Raw genomic sequence first — 20,047 nt, 5'->3', positions numbered from 1 at the left:
TAGAAGAGAAATGTTCAAAGTAATGAAAGAGCTAGGAATACCAAATCAGTTGGTAAATTTAACAAAATTAACACTTGAAAAAGTTGAATGTAGAGTACGAATTCAGGGGGAACTGTCTGAACCTTTTAAAACAAAAAACGGGCTGAGACAGGGAGACCCTCCATCCTGTGTACTGTTCAATCTGGCTCTTAATACGTATGTCACAAATCACAACTACTGGGTCAATATATAATAAATCAGTGCAAGTCCTTAACTATGCCGATGATATCAAAATTGTTGGGAGAACGGAAAACGCTGTACGAGAGGCGTATGTAGTATTAAAATAATCATCTACAGAAATGGGTTTAATAATAAACACCAACAGAACGAAGTATATGGTATATGACAAAATAAGCACGCAACCACAAATTCTACGACCACTTATAGAAAACGACGTCTTCGAAGAAGTGAACGAATTTGTATACCTGAGAGCGCTCCTTAACACTGAAAATAATACTACCGCAGAATTTGCACGGCCAACAGATGCTATTTTGGGTTCAATCTCCTCCTTAAATTCACAATTATATCGAAAAATACTAAAATAAAACTCTGCAAAACAATAATACGCCCAGTCTTAATATATGGTTCAGAGACCTGGACTCTAACAAAAAGTAATGAAAACATGTTAGGATGTTTCGAAAGAAAAGTACTAAGGCGAATCTATGGAGCAATGAATGACAATGGAGTGTGGAGAAGACGATACAACTTCGAACTTTATAGAATATATCAGGAACCTGATATCGTAAAACATATTAAGATAGGACGTCTGAGGTTAATAGGGCATGTCATGCGGATGGAACAAAATGACCCAGCTAGAAAAATGCTCCTTGATAGACACATTGGTCAGAGAAGAAGATGAAGACCCAGAACTAGCTTCCTCGATAACATCTATGAAAACATGAAATATGGGAATACGTGCTTGTCGGAGAAAGGCGATGGATAGGGATGACTGGAGAGAAATTCTTGAGGAGGCTAGAACTCACGCAGGGTTGTAAAGCCAGAATGATGATGATGAAATCTTAGAAATTTATGCTGAACTTTTTCAATACCCATTAACATGGATTTGATAGAATGGAGGCCATACATTAGAGACAAACTGTAAAGTTAAACGCTAACCAATGCATCGTACACTATCTTTGTCGAATTAATGGATAGATCTCTTGAATTACGCAAAACAAAACCTACCATTTGAAGAGCTTTACTAGTAATTGAATTGTAATGGTGATTAAAAGATACCTGTGAATCAAAGAAAACTCCCAAGTCCTTTATCACATTTACTCTTTTGAGTGATGTATTGCAAAGTTGGCATTCAAAGACTATTGGAACTCTAGATCTAGAAAATGGAATACAGTAACATTTATCTATATTCAAACTCATTCCAGTAGCTATTGACCAATTCTGAAGAACGGCCATATCGTTATTCCAATTATTACAGTCATTGCATATATGTTAAGATACTCTTGCATATAACTTAAGATCATCTACAAATAACAAACATTTGGAAAACTGAAAACCCGAACCAATTTCGTGTATAAACAGATTAAAAATCAAGGGTCCAAGGTGAGATCCCTGAGGAACACCAGAATGAGCTGAAATGGGATTAGATAAGTGGTTCTTAATTTTGACTTACTATTTTTTTTATTTAATTATTAAAATAATATCGGTTTAAATATTAATAACTCTCCGTATATTTTAATAGGTAATATGCGGTACTTTACAGTGAGCCAACTGTAACAACAGTAATACATTTTAAATTAAAAAAAACATAGGTATAACCTTAAATACTTCTAAACTCCCAAGTTTTTATACTATAGACTATAGATTTAAAATACGAATTTTATTCGCACCTTTATCTAAACCAATCCCAAGTCGGTAATCATATTTTCAATAATCTATTGAATTTTTAATTCAACAGTTTCATAAAAACAATTCCATTAAAAATTTAATGCGATAAAATTGAATTTGACGATTATTTTTTCTCATCTGCTATAATTTTTTCAAATTTACTATAATTTTACGGCCCTGTCATAATAATGATACTCTCCAGGTTTGGGAACACTGTTATCTTCCAACAGCGGTGCCCAAACAGTCGATCGCGATCAACCGGTCGATCACGACAGCTTCTGCTTCTGGAGTCGATCGCAAAAGAATTTCAAAATATTCAGGTCCTAATTGAAAGATTCCAGGCTTCTGAGGCAATGTGACCGCGCGACGTTTGGCGAATGTTACCGATCATTCTCGAGTGTCTGTTTCTTGTATAACCAGCTGCGGTGACGGAGCATTATGTTAGAATATATTAAATTACGAAAAGTAGGAGTTGAAGAAGTAAAATAGAAATATTTAAAACACGAAATACGGAAGAGTATCTCACATTAGGCTTACAGATTACATGCCTGATTAGATGCCTTAATTATAGTTTGTATTTACATATAAGCATTTACAATACAAGTATTTTCAGAAATCCACCTATTTTAGTATCTAGGCTCCAGTCTAGTTGTAGTGGTCGGTAGTCGATCGCTTGTCTTTAAAATATTTTGTGATAGATCGCAGACACTACAAGTCTGAGCACCCCTGTACTTACAATATTATTTAGGTAGATAACAGACAATAAGTAATATGACGGACAATTCAAGTATTATGACATGCAGGGAGGCATCCAGTGATGCGCATCTTCTTTTTCATGTCCTTTCAGAACGTTGGTTACCATCATAGCTATCTTAATTTTATTCACTACCACCCTAAATAGCATGCTTGTATTAAGACCATACCAATCTCGCAAGTTCTTCAACCATGAGGTTCTTCTTCGTCCTGGACTGCGTTTGCCTGCTATTTTTCCTTGCATGATATTTTGTAGCAACCTATATTTGGGACCTCTCATTCCATGTCCGAAATACTCCAGTTTCTTCTGCTTGATGCTTTTTACGATCTCAGTAGTCTTGCTGAGACGTTCTAGTATTGTCGAATCTTCTCCACCCAGGATGCGCACCCCTTTTTTTAAATTTAGTCCTCAGTATTGACTATCTTTGACACCTATTTATACATAATACATATACCTTTAGTATTAATCAATTAATTCTTATGGAACTTTTCGTTTTAACCTTCGAACTGTATGCGGCTTATTTACTAAACTTTTTGGGCACATTCGGATGTTTTTTAAGTTTCTCTGTATGTTTTTCCGCGCACTTTTTGATATCATCTTTGACGTATGTTAGTTCGGCCTCTTGATGAATGGCTTCATTGGTTATGAGTCACGCAACTCCTATTATTGTTGTAAACACATGGATGCTTAATTTTCATTATTTTCGTAACCGTCCTCTTTAATTTTAGATAAATCTTAAAGTATTTTTACAATCTTACTGCTCCGATCACATCTCTTTTTGGCTTCTTCTAATCCTTTCCACTTTTCGCGGTGGGTAATTAATAATTAAATAATAAAATTAGTTTTTCTAGTTTTAGGTGAGCATCTCATCCTAAGCATATATTTTGTCTACTGGGTGTATTTCCATGATAATTAAAAACGAAAATAAAGTGACCAACGTCGAATTCAACAGATTTGTCTCATTTCTATTTATCCAAATTAAATCTACGATACTTCTTTATCGTAGAAATGAACGAACACTGCAGATTTTCTTATGACAATCGGAAACACGGTTCAGCTCTAAGAAAACATTGTGTTAACACAATAATGCAAAATATAATCTAAAAAACATATCGGAAGGAAGTTCTAAAGATAATTTCCATTGCCACTTTTCCGGTTTCGGTTGATTTAATTAATAGTAGTATCTAGTTCTTCTTTATCTGTAGATATATTGTCAGCTATTGTTTTCTTATTTCAATGATTCATTGTAGTTTATGTGACTATTTCTTCAAAAGCATAATTGAGGCTGTAAGTGCAATAACGGACTAACCTACAAAAATTCAAAATATATTTAATTGTAGAATATTAATTGTCTAGTTAAAATCAGTTGCATAGTAAATGGTCATTGTGACATTTAATTATTGTGAAATATATTTATTTTGTTCTATCCCCTATCCTATTTTATTTTCTGAGAAACGTTAAACAAGGAATATAATTTACACTTTTACCCACCAATTACTGACTCTTGTAAGAAGTGTGATTTATTTGAATTCAAAATAAAGGCAACCAATAGTGAATCAAGTAAACAACTTGAAACTGAAAAAAAACTTCGTCAAAAGAAGGCGAAGAGTGCTAGAGATTCTTTAAAAAGAGACACCGAAATGACAAAAAAAGGAAACGCGTCGGTCATCTTTTGAAGACTTTACGTACACCTGTGCTTACCGCAGAAATTTGTTATAAGCAGCAATTATGGACCTACTGCTTCAGTATTCATGAAATAGAAACTAACAACTCATTTATGTTTGTGTGGGATGAAACTTTCGCCTCTACAAGTCCTCAAGAGGACTTATTATGCATTCTAACCAATGTGGCGGTTAGAATCGGAATATTAAAATGTCATATTATGCAATTATATAACCAGATTTATCTCCAGATTTTACCGTGGAAGAAATAAACTGCTAAGTGGTGATTCTTACTTGCCATCTGAGCAAGATTTTGCTATAATAGAAAAAGAAAAGTAATTCCTTCCACATGTATTTATACCCCAAGACTGGCATACAGTGATAAAGCACGCTAGAAAGAAAAATCCGCACACAGTAAGAAACATGGAAACCGCAACACAATGAGAAATATGGAAATACGTGCTTGGCGGAGGAAGGCGATGGATAGGGACGACTGGAGAAAAATTCTTGGGGAGGCTAGGACCCACACAGGGTTGTAAAGCCAAAATGATGATGTAAGAAACATGGACAATTCAAATTTTTTTTTCTAATAAATTGCTTGAAAGTAATATAACCGAAACAAAAACCAAGTTTAGGAAAGACTTTTCTAATACTTTTCAATATAGGTATTCGAACACTGAAGATGTTTATTTTGAAACAGTGGAGCTTAATAAAGGGAAAGCTGTTTCCAAGAATACAATGGAATTGCCACTTCTGTATCCAAATGGTAATATCATTAATGAAGCTAAAATAAGAGACCTTCTTCGGTTAATGGAATTGATACCTCCTATACACCATGAATTTTATAAAAACATGAGATCTTAAGCTCAAGCAGCCGGTGGTGAAGTAATTGGCCTATTTGACGACGAAGAGGATTAGACATTCTAACTTCTGATGTTTTTATGCACATTCTGCGAATAAAGTTCTGATAAAGTCTTTGATGCAATATCGAGTGTAATTATTTTGTGGGATAACCCATTCATTAACTAAAAATATTTTAAACGCAAAGTGGACCAACCCACATTAAAAAATCGAATATAGATGTTTATCCAAAATTTTTGATCAAATTTATCAAATAAGTAATATCTAACATACTTCCATTCATTCAAACCAAAAAATATTCTTTTAGCAAGGTTATAGTGGATCTGAATTTTCGCTTTTTTTTCCGTTTCGTTTTAATGTTAGTCCGTTATTGCACTCATAACCTCAATTGCAGAGCTAATTTACATTTTGCATTTGTGTATTTGCATATTTTCACTACTTTTATAGATAAATGCATATTGATCAACAATTAAAAAAATAAAGCACTGGGCCAGTGTGCATCAACGCTGGTTACCTGAAAGCGAGTTAAAGATGCAATTGGCGCTGGAACAATCCCAAAGGATCTCCCTTATTCATGTGCATATTTTTAGGCTTTTTAATGCGTATCTGCATTTTACATTTTACCAATATTAAATGCATAATTATCCGAACCCTAGTGATCACCATTTCTTGTCTCCATTAGGAACTACATCGTACATGGTTTTTTCTTTATTTTCACATCTTTAAAATTTTTTTAAATTAAGTGATATCTTCAAAATTACCATGTTTCCTAATTTTGTCTTTTATCATCTGTAGCGTGGATCGAATTCAATTTTTGAATAATGGTTATTTAAAATTCATAGTGGTTTAGGTTTTATTAGACCAGTGACCTATATAATTAAAATGTTTATTTTAAAATTGTTAAAATGTTTTGTAACGGTAATTATTTCATGAATGCTTGAATTAATGTTTTCTTTTTTTATTTCTAGACAAATAACGGAGGCGGCTCTGGCGGCATCCGACCGACATCAGCCTCGACGCAACCGTTTGGAGGCGGTGGAGGTGGCGGCGGAGGTATAAATAATAAAGGGTGCGGCGCGGGCTTAGGTGCCGTAGGAGGCGGTCCCATGGCCACTCAGCACCAGACGGCAGGCGTTTATCGCGGTCAATGGAGCAACGTAGGTGCCGGACATCAACACCAACATCCTGCGGCTGCTCCTGCAGGCTACTATCAACGGTACCCGAACACGGTACAACCAGCCCAAGTACAAGCACAGCTTCAATCGCCGGCACAGAATTCCTACACGCCTAATAGTACTACCACCAATAGCAATTACAATAATTCTAATTCGGTAAGTACTCACTTTCATTTTACGTATTGGATCCATCATTCATTACATTTTTATTCGTTCAATTTTTTGACAATTATTCAATTGGTATTACTTCTTGGTCGTTATCTTCTTATGATATCAAGCTAGCTTGATATCATGACTTAATGAGTCGATTTTTCCGATTTTCCTCCGTTATCTTTCTTTTGTCCGCGGAACACCAATAGTTACGACAATATGGTCCATGTATCTTGTTTCTATATAAAGTTATAAGTTTCTCTTTTATCTTTATGCTTTAGAGTTCAATACTCTGCAGCCTATAGGAAAACTGTAAAAATTAAGTTTCTTATTTTATTTTAAGAGCCACCGTACTGATTTTTTTCGACCTTTTTCGTATCTAAAGTTACATTTCATTTGTATCTCCACTTTTTAATTTTGATTATTTAGTGTCAGCTTCACTAAGAAGTAGATTAAATCCTCTTTATTAACAAACTTGAAAGATTATGATTATTCTTCGAAACATGGAACTTAATGGAACATAATACTATATAATAGGGATTGCTCACAATAGAATATGCATCAATACAATATCTATATAAACTTAAAAATTATTAACAATTAAACATTTGAAACCATTTTTTCAAATGAATAAAATAAGAATAGGCTAGAACTTAAATATATGGTAGAAGCCGCATATGCAATCCAGCTCATAAAAACTAGATCCATGGATTTAAAAAATGGGTGAATATCCAAATCAATTTTGAGGTGGGAGTCAGCTAACCATAAAATATTGGAGAAATCAGAGGTGATCGAATTGATTGAACAGTATTTGGGTCAAAATGGGTCAAATTGTTGGAGATACTATACTACAAAGGAGACCATTGGGAGAGGCCCATATTCCTAATAAGAATAGATACTAGATTATAGATAAACAAGGTATAGTGTTTCTTTAAGAACTCAACATCTCTTTAGATCCTATTTTTGTAGCAACAGTTATAATGTTAATATAGTCAAAGAAAACGTGAACCTGCAAGTATTGTTGGCAAAAAACTATGTGCTGTACAAAATGTGTATACGTGATTTGAGGAGGATCAAAAAGATGATCAAGTACTTGAAGATTAGGCGAGGTTGAAAATACTACAAACCAAACAACTTAATCTTACCATAAACTGATCATAGCAGTTTTCTGGTAAGATTCAAGAACCGTGAGGAGATAAAAGAACCGTGAACCATTAGCAGCTGATCATTTATGTTTCAGTTCCAATGATCTAGAGGAAGAAAATTAACCTCTTCAGTCGAATACAGATATGTGATATTCGGTGAGTCTCGAATAGCAAATATTTACTATTTTGCAAGTAGCGACTAGTGTGTATGGGTTGCTATTGAGGTCAGTCGGTATTTTAATCCGAATCAAAGGAGACATCATCATCATCATCATGCAACCTCTTCTGTCCACTGCTGGACATAGGTCTCTCCCATTTTTCGCCACTCTTCACGGTTCTGTGCTTCTTGTTGCCATTTCTGGGATATTCGTCTAATGTCGTCCATCCAGCGTGTTGGTGGTCGTCTTCTGCTGCGTTTGTCTTTTCGTGGGCACCAGTCAATTAGTTTTCTGGTCCATCTTGTGTCTTTCAGTCTCGCTATGTGACCTGCCCAATTCCATTTCAGCTTGGCTATACGTTCGACGACATCACTGATACCTGTTCTTTTCCTTAAGTCTTGATTCCTTATTTTGTCTTTTTTTGTCACGCCGAGAATTGATCTTTCCATGCGCCTTTGTGCCACTCGCATTTTTAGTGCTTTTGTTTTTGTGAGCGTGAGAGTTTTTGCTCCGTATGTCACAAAAGAAAGAACGCATTGGTCAAATGTCTTCCGTTTCATAGCTATCGGGATGTTGCTCTTAAAGATGTCTCTTAGTGAACCATACGCCGCCCAAACAAGTGTTATTCGTCGTTGATATTCGCAGGTCTGGTTGTCCTTGCCTATTCTGATTTCATGACCAAGAGATATATGTACTTTTCTGTCAATTCTACCACTTGATGTTGGATGATTAGGTGTTCGCTGGGAACTTAATTTGTCATAAATTTGGTCTTACTGATGTTCATTTTTAGAGCTATTGTTGAAGATACGTTTTCTAATTCTTGTACCATTTGTTGTGCTTCACCTAGATCTTCGGTAATAACTACTATGTCGTCGGCAAAACGCAGATGATTGAGCATTTCTCCATCTATTTTTATTCCTCTATTTTCCCACTCTAGTATTTTAAAGGCGTATTCGAGAACCGTTATAAATAATTTAGGTGAGAGAGTGTCGCCCTGTCTCACACCTCGCTTGATATGAATTTCTCTGGTGGTATCATGTAGTTTTACACGCATTGTGGCGTTTTGGTATAATGTTTGTACTAGCTTTGTGAGCCGGTAATCTATTCTACTATTGTTCAGAGCAGTTATAATGCTGTCTAATTCTACAGTGTCGAAGGCTTTGTGAAAGTCTACGAAGACAAGTACCAGTGGTCTGTTATATTCTAGCGACTAGAAAAGTCGCTAGAAAAAAAAAGGAGACATAACACCGAGCAATTTTCAGCAACTATTAGTTATTATTACATATTACACGTTAGTAGCTGGGCAAATAGTGAATGATTGTGATTCGCCGAATCTTTAAGATGCGTTTTTCATGGTATGTAGTTCTTTGGACAACACCAGTACCTATATGACGTTGCCTGTTCTCTGTGGTCAGAGAACAGCAACGGTTTCATTTCTCGAAACGAAATTAAAGTTTTTTGAAGCCTTAATATAGACGTTGTTCATATCGACTAACTACATTGTTCATATCGACTTTTAAAATCATCTCTATTTCCCGCTAGAGCCGAACCAATGTTGTCAAAGCAAGCAAAGCAATAAAATTACATCATTTTAAACAATCCTGCGATCATATAGAGTAAAAGTATTACCAGCTCAACTTGAAATGATCTTAATAAAGTCTAGAAGCCAAGGGGGGTTGAGTATGCACTTTTATGTCCCCTTTGACGTTTTTTATGTTTTTTGGTGCGTAGATTCGATTTTTCAAGGGTATCAGGCTGAAAACCCGACAGATAATTTATTATTAACTTGTTGAAATGATTGTATCCCGTAAACTATTAGAGATATTGAATTTTACCAAAATGGCAATTGTTTCTTTTGAAAAAATTAACAAAATGGCGTTTGGTAAACTTTGATCCGATTGTTAGAACTGGATTTATCACAAATTTCGTGAAAAACAATTGCAAAATACACATTTGTTATAGACATAATTGTTTCAGCTTTAAAAAAATTTTGCAAAATTATTTTACCTTTATTAATAAAAAAGTTAACATTAAACATTTTACTAAAACGTCACGAATTAATTTGTTTATAAAAGATTTAAACAAAAATAAGCTATACACTTCGAAAATCTGGCTAATGGAAGTTATAAAACAACTCACAATGAATATTTTAAGCTTTCTATGCTAATTTTTGACGAAGATGCATATTACTTTAACATTATAAATAAAAAAGCTCTAGCAGTTTATAGTTAAAATTTTCGTTTAAAAGTGATGAATTAATTTTTTTATAAGAGTTTTAAACAAAACTGAGCCGTAAACGTTGGCAGTTTGGTTAATGGAAGTTATAGAACAATTCAAAACGAACGTTTTAAGCTTTGGCAAATTTCTCTGTGTTAATTTTTTGCCGAGATAATGAAAATTTATTTACGCGCACCCGCATTCGCTGCTAGCTGACCGTGCTCTCAGAGCGCATTATTAAAAGTTGCATGTCTTGGTCAAAAATTAACATAAAAACATTTACTAAAGGGTAAAATATTCGTTTTGAGATGTTCTTTTACTTCCATTAGCCAGATTTTCAAAGTTTATAGCTTAATTTTGTTTAAATCCCTTATAAACGAATTAATTCGCAACTTTTTAGTGGTAAAGTTTTTTTGAATGCTGAAATAATTACCTTTAAAATGAGAGGTTTTTGAAAGCTAATCGCACTAATGAAAGCTGAGTTCTACTTGGAAAAGCCTCATCGGATGCCTATTTTGCAATTGTTTTTCACGTAGCAATCATAAAAGTGCATACTCGAGCACCCGTGGCTCCTAGACTAATTAAAATGCATGTATGAATCTGGTCCTTGAAATTTCTATTCTTTGTCTAACCTTTGTAGAATAGTTGAGTTTACTGCTCTGTCCAAATATATGTAGCTGTTCACATTGGTTAAAATTGTAGCATTTATACGAAGACGGTTGAGTTTCGATTTAATTTAAGTCTCTTACCACTCCCTAACACGTGTTTCTAGGTCTACCCGTCATCAGAGAGAGTTTGTAAGAAGACTCAAATTAAATCAAAACGCACCGACTACTCTGGCAATTATAGAAAAAACAATTACCAAAGTATGCTACTAGAGACCTCTAGTAAGGCAATATGAAGTTAAATGTGTCGATAGCAATTATGTGAATATTTTCTGTTGGTTGTTATTATTGGTTTTACTAAACACAAAAAGTTGTAATTTTGATGTGTTGATTGCGAGAACTGTTTTCGCTTCCTTCTGTCAGTGCTTTCACGAAAAATTAATTTTTGTTGCTCCAAAAACAACAAAATAATGCAAAACCGTTGCATTGTTTTGCTGTTTTTAAAATATAATGAAGATACGGTGAGTTACTATGAGTACCATATGAAAGGTGAAGATTTTTTACTTTTAATAAACACCACAAAAAAATTTGCTATTTTTAAGTTGCATTTGAAAAGTTTGTAATTTTCACACGAATTTAAAGAAAAAAAGTGATTCTGCGTCAATTAGGTAAAAAGTAGATATTTTTTTTAATTCGCACCTAATTTGTTTACAATAATTATTAAACGTAATTAGCCTCATTTTAAAGATAAATACGATAATAAATAAGATAGTAAATAAGATAATAAAGATTATACAATTTTTAAAACAGATTAAACTTGAACAGCGTTTTCTGCGATTGTTAAAAAATGAGGCTGAAATGAAGATGTCGGATCGTGTAGAAGGAAAAACTAAAAAATTTTGTAAAATACCGTTAAGTTTTGTATCTAATGCAATAAAATTTACATGAATAATATTCACGAATACATTTTTAATTTATAAGTGGCTTCCACATAAAATCTTTTTCTATTACATTTGAATAAACTAATTTGAAACATTTAAGATGTACTAAATAAAAAGAAAAAAAGAATTTATTATCATGGTACCGTAATCCCAGTTTTAAGAAAATAATAAAAAATAATAAAACATCAACGACCAGCGTCCCGGATAGCCAGCAGTGTCCGTGTATGATCGGAGACGGTCACGTAACGGACAGGTGTGGAATGCGGCATTCTCAAAACATAGTCAATTCCCCTATCATACAGTCGTCCTGTCCGTGTATGATCGGAGACGGTCACGTAACGGACAGGTGTGGCCTGCGGCATTCTCAAGACATAGTTAATTCCCCTATCATACAGTTGTCCTGCTCTATGATCTTAGTAGGATCGCAAGGCTATATGATAGCTGTGCAAGCCTTTAGATCTCCAAGTATCCCTCTGCTATCAATGTGAGACCGTGTACCTACCGAACAAATTACTAATAAGCCAAATATGGCAAATGCTACTTCGCGTAATCAATTTTTTAATCTTATAGATTTTGGTACTGTTTATTTTGACGAATATCGTTTATTGAAAAAGTAATTCTGACATAAATAGAAATTTGTGATATGTAATCGCATTTGTTTCCTGAAGGCTGCTGTAATTTTCCGTGATTTTTATGTACTTCTTATTGAATTGACAATACTAATCTTTCAAATTACCTCAATGATGCATATCTAATTTTGACATAATCAGTATATATATATATATATCACCTACACTTTAACAATACCAGGAACTTACAGTTCTCGGAATATGTTTATGTACGGTTTTGTTTTGCAAAAACATTTTTATCATAATCGAGACTCGTTTCGAAAACTTTTATTATCGAGTACATAATCGCATTGAACTCCATTAAAAGGCATTTTAATTATAGAATTCTTCTATACTAACCTAGTTATCAGTCGTATAAGGACCATTTTATCAATAACTATCTTATCGACTTCCAGTCGACCGTCAAATACATATCTATGCTTTTATTAGTTACTTGTATCACTATAACTTTATAGGGAGTAAGCTATTCACCTTAATATAAACACTCCTAGTTTTTAAAATAACGTCGTATGTCAAACATTACGATTGAACTCTAACAAACACTTTAGACTTTAGTGAATATGTGAATCGATATTGCAGCATTAAATCGGTAAATATGTAAGTAGACATTTTAGTCTTCGTGTACAATAATGGTGTTTGTTTTGCATTTAGTATATAAAATATATTAGCAATTTTTCAACATTGGTTTTGGCTGTACGGATTCGTTCTCCAGGTATCATCAGTAAACATGTCTATATAATCTCGTAATTGTTAGAAAGCCCTAATGGTCTATTTCTAGTTCATTCATTTTTCTAAAGAGCCCTGCCAGTTATGTTGGTTTGTCTTAATTTTTTTTTTTTCGCATTGCAATTTGCATTTGAGCAGCCTAAATTTTGCTTTTAGCTTAGACGCTTTGAAATGTGTGTGATGACGGCTACAATGGAGCGGTTGTTGGTCCAAGGAAGGCTTCCATTTATTGTACAGTTCTTGAAAGCCTGTGGATCACCACAGCAGACATTACAAAAAAGCTTCTCGACAAACAGTATACTGGGGCGGCACAACAGTTGACCGAAATCAATGGAGAAAGATCATTAATTAAATGATGAAAAACAAAATAATGACTATGATGATGAGCCTAAATTTTGGATATCTCATTGCATGGCATGTATTTCAGTTTCGTTTTTAAACAGTTTCATAACATTTGTTGTGGCTGTTCGCCTCTAAACTTTTTTTCATTTCTCCATATCTCGTTCATTTAGTCCATGTTTACGTCTCAACATGATATGGTGCGTTATAATTGTATTTTGTCTTTCTTTTATACCTTGGTTCCACTTATACTTTCATTTCTTCGTTATCCATGCATTCTTTTTTTATTATTTATTACTTATAGGTATCTACAGTTCTTGTACTGTTTATTTTTATCTTCGTGAGTTTCTCCATCATGTGTTCTTGTTCTAATTCTTCGTCCTGTACCAATATAATCTAGAATTTATACCTCCTAACCATCTCAAACTTCATACCTCATGTGTTTTATGTTAATTGTTGCTTCCACTCAGTTCAGAAGATTAAATACGCATAACGTTATGTAGCAACATATGTCTGTATTTTTAAAGAATGTATGCCATTTCTATATGCGCTGTAATTTTATGGTCATTACTGTTTGAATTGTTTGTATAGTTTATACATTCTAACTTTTTCATTAATTACACTGTCCAGTTATGGAGACCTGAACAAAGAAGTGAGAGATCAAATACACAAAGCTAATAGACTGGCAGGATGCAGACACATTAACACTGAGATGAAGTCAAGGATTTATAAAACAGTCTAAGACCAATAACGATCTATGCCTCAGAAACTCGACCCGACACAGCCACAACACAAAGGCTACTGGAAACGGCAGTGATGAGATTACTAAGAAGAATTACAGAAAGAGAAGTGAAGACATTAGAAGAAAATGTAACATAGGGTATAAACGACTGGACACTAAATAGAAAAAAGAATGGAATAAACACATAACCAGAATGGGGGAGACCCGTGTCGTCAAAATAGCAAGAGATAGGTCATCAATCGACAGAAGAAGTATTGGACGATTGGGCAAAAGATGGAGCGACAACCTTCCATAGAGGTATTAATCCGCTAATAAACAAGCAGAATTGCTTATAAAGAGGAAGAAGAAGAACTTTTTCAATACTTGTACAGTCTATGAATAGTTCTAAAGCATTGTTATGTTAATTCAATTGTTTTGATTTGACTGTGACTGTTTCAATCGTTCACTGTTTTTTAGGTTTTAAGAGGGATATTACCAGATTACCTGCTATTTCTTTATCAGTTGTTTCTTAGAAACTATTTTATATTCGATTATATTTCGATTGAAATTTTGAGAGATATTTTGGTACCCTCGGACATCTAATTCTGATTTGTATGTGCTTGTTGTAGTTAATTATATATGATGTGCCTCTGTGCTCATTATTAACTCGTTAGTGTTGATATATTCTTCTACACATTTTTTTTTTCAAGTAGTTTTTCTTTCCACTAATGTCATGTAAAATATATGAACCGGTATTGATATTAAAATTATGTTTACTGGACAGTAAATGGTGACCAAAGCTTGAAGAGTTTGGTCTGTTCAAATGGTCTGTGATTTTAGTAGACAGCTTTCGAATGGTTCTACCTACACAAGAAATCATCACATCTCAATTTATAAAAATGACTCTTATCAATAGTGTTCATCCTATCTTTAGTGTTGATTAAAAAGGAACCTAAAGTGTGGTGTGATTTGAAAGATATTTTGATGTCTTCTATTATAGAACTAAAAAGTTTTGATATTTTTTTGGAAATGTTACTAATATAAGTAAAGATTAAAAACCATATTTTATTTGTGGCACTTGGTTGAAGCAAGCATTGTGATGAATAAATAAGCTTTTCTTTAAGTTTAAATTTTGCTATATTTAGAAACTTATTGATGATGTTAGGATCATAACCATTATTGAAAGCAATTTTGCTTAAGAGTACCAAGTTCGAAATTGAAGTTCTCATCAGAAAGTGCAAAAACTCTTCAAGTTTTGGTCACCACTTATTGTCCAGTAAACATAATTTTAATATCAATACCTGTTTATCTATTTTACATGACATTAGTAGAAAGAAAAACTACTTGGAGTTGGATTTATTAGAAGATTTGGAAGTATAAAAGAAACAAATGAAAACTCTCACTATCTTAATACTCAAATTAATTTAAATTATACTAAATTTAAACCGATTTTTTTAAATTTTATTGCAGCTTCACCTCGTAGGGGACCCAGCACGAATATTTAGACTTCCTTCACTGAGTATATTCATTAAGAGTTTTATTAATTTATTTAATTAATATTAACATTTCAATCATCAATAACCTGCTAAACAAGCTTGTTCGTGATCAATTGATCTATTGTTGGCGTTAATTACACTCTAAATATCTTTTCGTAATTTACGTATACCATTTCCACAGTTGTATATTTTAACATTTTCCACTGTTGGTCAGTTGGTCTTGCGTAATGCTTTGACATTTTCAATTTTATGGTTTGTCTTGTTTGTCCTTTGAATAGTGTTAGTTTTGTATAAATGTATTTAATGTATATAACATTCATTGACGTGCTGGATGCCCCTAAAGATGCTCTGAGAGCGAAAGTACTTGGGCAAGATTAAGATAAAAAAACTGTGCTCGATATCTGCCTTTTATTTGAAAAGTCCGCATATTTGAGCATCCAACTGTATATCATTTTATTTTTAAACCGATTGAACTCAAAGGGACATCTGTATCATTTGAATTATTACCTCAAAACGAAGACAATGTAAACAAATGAATATATTAGGAACAAATTCGTGAAGAGTTTATTAATTACGATCGTACCTCAAAGAAGACCCTGGCACCTTTAGGTCCGAAGTTATGAATGAAGTTTAGATACTTTTGGTCTTCAAGTCATCTGCTTCTCAAGATGCATTCTTAGTCTTGCTGGTGTAATGTCTGATTTTTCAGGATTTCAGGTCAACTAGACTTATTTAGGTTTGTGAAATGATTTTCTGTCACTAGACTTAATCTGCAATTCATTTAAGCAGCGATCATTATCATCAACGTGTACGCCTCCACTGCGGGACATAGGTCTCCTTCAGTCTTTCCATATGTCTCTGTCTTCTCTAGTTACTGCTAATTCATCCATATTACTGTTAGTCAGGTCGTCAGCCCATCTGGTTGGTTGGCGTTCCCTGCTGCGTAGTGTTTCATGCCTTGGTCTCCACTCGACAATACGTTTTGTCCATCGTTTCTCTGATTTTTAGCGATTTTTTCAATAGCGTCTGTTTTTTTTGTTCTATGATTTTCTCGTTTGGGATTCGGTCCCTCAGAGAGACACCCAACATCTGGTGCTCCATATTCTCTGAGACACGCGAATCTTGTTCAATATCTTTTTTGTAAGTGTTAATGTTTCCGCTTCATAATTGAGTACGGGTAACACACATTGGTGAAAGATTTTCCTTGTGAGGCATATGGGTAGATCCGATTTAAACACATAGTTTAATTTACCAAACACTGCCCAGGCTAATCCAATGCGACGTGGGAGCTCTCATGTTTGGTTATCTCTACCCAACCGAATTTATAATATAATCATAAAATAGAAGTAGATAGAGCATTAGTTGTGTTGATGTTTTTGTATTGGACACCGCATTTTGTTATACTGTTTCAAACAATACTATTGGGTATGAATGGTCGTAAGTACTTGACATCAGAATACATTTTATAACTTAAAACATGCTCAGAAAACCACCCAAGTTTAGTAGACTGTGACATGAGTAAAATATTTATAATTCAATTAAAAATGCTTTATTTCCTATAATATTATTACGTCTGTTATTAGATCGTAATTAAAATTGGGCGTGTTACTGCATTTACAGTATTTCCTATTATCGATAATTTCACTCAGTTATATTTTTTCTTAGAAATCGTTATCTAGCTTCGGTGAAATACCAAATATAATAATGATAAAACGATATCAGCCAATAAAGTTTAGTAATAACTACATTAATATAATTATACATACATTTTATTAATCTTATCACTATTACTCATTATACTCAAAACCTGAATTATTACGTATAGGCATTTAAATGTTGATATTTTTAATGTTTGAATAGTTGATCCTATTCATGATGACATAAACACAGAACAATTTTGTTATGCAACTTGTATTGATAAGACATAGCTTTCTTACTATTTTATAAAATGAACAAACTATTACACTGAGTTTGTTTATCCCAATAAAAATAAATGCACATTGTATACATGTTTCCTTTTGTCCTTTTTCTTTAACGTTGCCCCTTAATCTGGTGGAAAAATATCCTTTTAAATCGACTTGTGTTTCTTATTCCGATTGATAACTTGTTTTGAGTTCAAGGTTCTGAAACTGTGTTCTTGTGACATATCTAAGTTAAATATTACGTTTTTATGGAATAAAGCCACAATTGATTATAATGAAAATTACATTTTATAATTGTTGTGGACGGTTTGATTTCTATTCCGGAAACCGTTTTCCATAAAAGATTATTTTAACAAATAGTGTGGGATTTTTATAGAAGTATCCTGATTCGATCATTCGCTTTTTCATTATCTAAACATGTTTTGATATTACTAATTGTATTTTCTATCTTCCAAATTGGTTCGGTATCCTTCCCAATTTGTGCAGTTCGGATCCCTGTTGCTAATTAAGAGTGGTGTACCTTATGTACATACACGAATTTACACAAGAAGTGTGAGTTCCAGATGAGTGACACTCAATTAGGGTTTCGAAATGGATTGGGAACACTAGAAGCTCTTTTTGCCTTAAATGTGTTAACACAACGATACAGAGACATGAATGTAGATAGATGTATATGCATGTTTTATTGACTATTGAAAAGCATTTGATTGCGTTAACCATAAAAAGATGATCGAAATTCAGAGAACGACTTAAATTGACGAACAAGACTTGCGAATTATCTCAGAATTATATTGGCACCAAACGGCAACAATTGAAATAGAGCACACAACATCCAATGATATACGAATCCGACGAGGAGTTGCGACAAGGTTGCGCTTTATCACCACTATTATTTAATCTGTATTGGGAATCTATATTCAGAAAAGCATTAGACGAGGTTCAAGGTGGAATCAAGATTAACGGAACCAGCATAGACAACATCAGGTACGCTGATGATACCGTCCTAATAGCAAGCAACGCACAAGAACTACAAAATATAATAAAGGCGGTAGTTCGTCACAGCTAAATGTTCGGTTTACATCTAAATGTTTCCAAAACTAAAATTCTAGTATTGTCAAAGATACCAACAAATGTACATTTGTAAGCCAAGGGACAAATAATAGACCACGTAACTTCCATAAAATATTTTGGAGCAAATATTAACAGCCAGTGTAATCCAAAAAAAGAAATTTTGTCAAGAATCGAACAAGCGAGGAAAACACTCATGAACATGAAATAATTTTTTACAAGATCAGACCTCAGTCTAGAGCTCAGATCAGAATTCGAATGATCAGATGTTACGTTTTCTCAGTTTTGCTATATGGCTGTGAAAGTTGGACAATGGACTCTGAAACAGAAAAAAGAATAGTTCCCTTGGAAAGTATATATGCAGACGGATGTTGAAAATTCCATGGATACAAAAAGTTACCAATGGTGAGGTACTTCGGCGCTTAAGTAAACAAAAAGAATTATTCAGCATAATTAAAGAGAGAAAAATACAATACTTGGGTCATGTGTTGAGAAGTGAACGATATGAATTACTCCAAATCTTATTGAAAGGTAAAGTGCAGGGCAAAAGATCAGTTGGAAGACGCCAGAAATTGGCTGAAAGACCAGAGAAGATGGTTTGACCGCTCATCCACAGAAATCTTTCGTGCATCAATTTCCAAAGCTACAATTGCGATTTTGATCGCCAACCTTCGAAAGGTGACGGCGCAATAATAAGAAGACCTGTATGTAAGGTAAAAAGTGATACAGAAACCCATACGAAGCCGAAACCGAAAAATAATAAACTAACGCCAGAAAAACAACAGAAGATTAAGGACATAAGCTGCGTGGATCGAAATTCGCTAGAATATAAAGAACTTAATGAGGCAATAAGAAACAGAAGAAGACAAGACATCAGAGACAACAATACCGAAAAGATCGAAAATATCATAGAGAAACACAAGAGTATGAAAGTATTAAAAATTCTAAATAGCAGCCGACAACAAATACACAGATAAAAGACAAAAATTGGAATCGCTATAAACGACAAAACCCAGATAATAAATATTGTTAAAGATTACTATACAGAATTATACTCGTCCAGCGTAGCAAAACCCGAAAACCACGATATAAAACGAAGAAAAGTAATTACTAAATGTAGGATCTGAAACACTACCAGAAATTAGTAACGAGGAAGTTCAGAATGCCTTAAAACAGATGAAAAATTAAAAATTTCTTGGAGACGACAGAATAACAAAAGAGATGATTACAGTTTGAGGTGAAACTACTTTGGAGGCAGTAGGGGGGGGTGCGATTCCAATCTCTTGGCAAAATGCGCAGTTACTTTTACTACACAAGAAAGAAGACAATTACAGACCAATAAGCCTGCTACCACATCAATACATACTGCTTATGAAAGTAATTACAAACAGGCTCTCAAATAAGTTTGATAGTTGAACAAGCGTGATTTCGCAGAGGTTATAGTACCATAGAACTACACTACCTACAGATAATACGGATACAATGATACAATGAACCTCTTCATTTACCATTCGTGGATTACAGTAAGGCATTCGATTCCATATAATAGAATTTGGGCAGTATTAGAAGGAAAGAATTGATTAGTTCCAGATATA

General features: G+C 33.7%; 1 protein-coding gene across 11 annotated transcripts in view; it reads left to right on the top strand.

Moving 5' to 3' along the window:
• The window catches only part of shep (RNA binding motif single stranded interacting protein alan shepard), a 327,333-nt gene that overhangs the window by 240,577 nt on the left and 66,709 nt on the right, over window positions 1-20,047 (top strand). For all 11 annotated transcript variants that reach the window (XM_072526760.1, XM_072526759.1, XM_072526758.1 and 8 more), the window contains one exon: window positions 6,129-6,491. In XM_072526760.1, the coding sequence (XP_072382861.1) occupies window positions 6,267-6,491 (225 nt within the window). In that variant the 5' untranslated portion in view covers window positions 6,129-6,266. The remainder of the gene's footprint in view (window positions 1-6,128; window positions 6,492-20,047) is intronic.

Source organism: Diabrotica undecimpunctata, chromosome 3, assembly GCF_040954645.1.
Source record: "Diabrotica undecimpunctata isolate CICGRU chromosome 3, icDiaUnde3, whole genome shotgun sequence".
NCBI lineage: Eukaryota > Metazoa > Arthropoda > Insecta > Coleoptera > Chrysomelidae > Diabrotica > Diabrotica undecimpunctata.
This window is presented reverse-complemented; position numbering and strand designations above follow the sequence as displayed.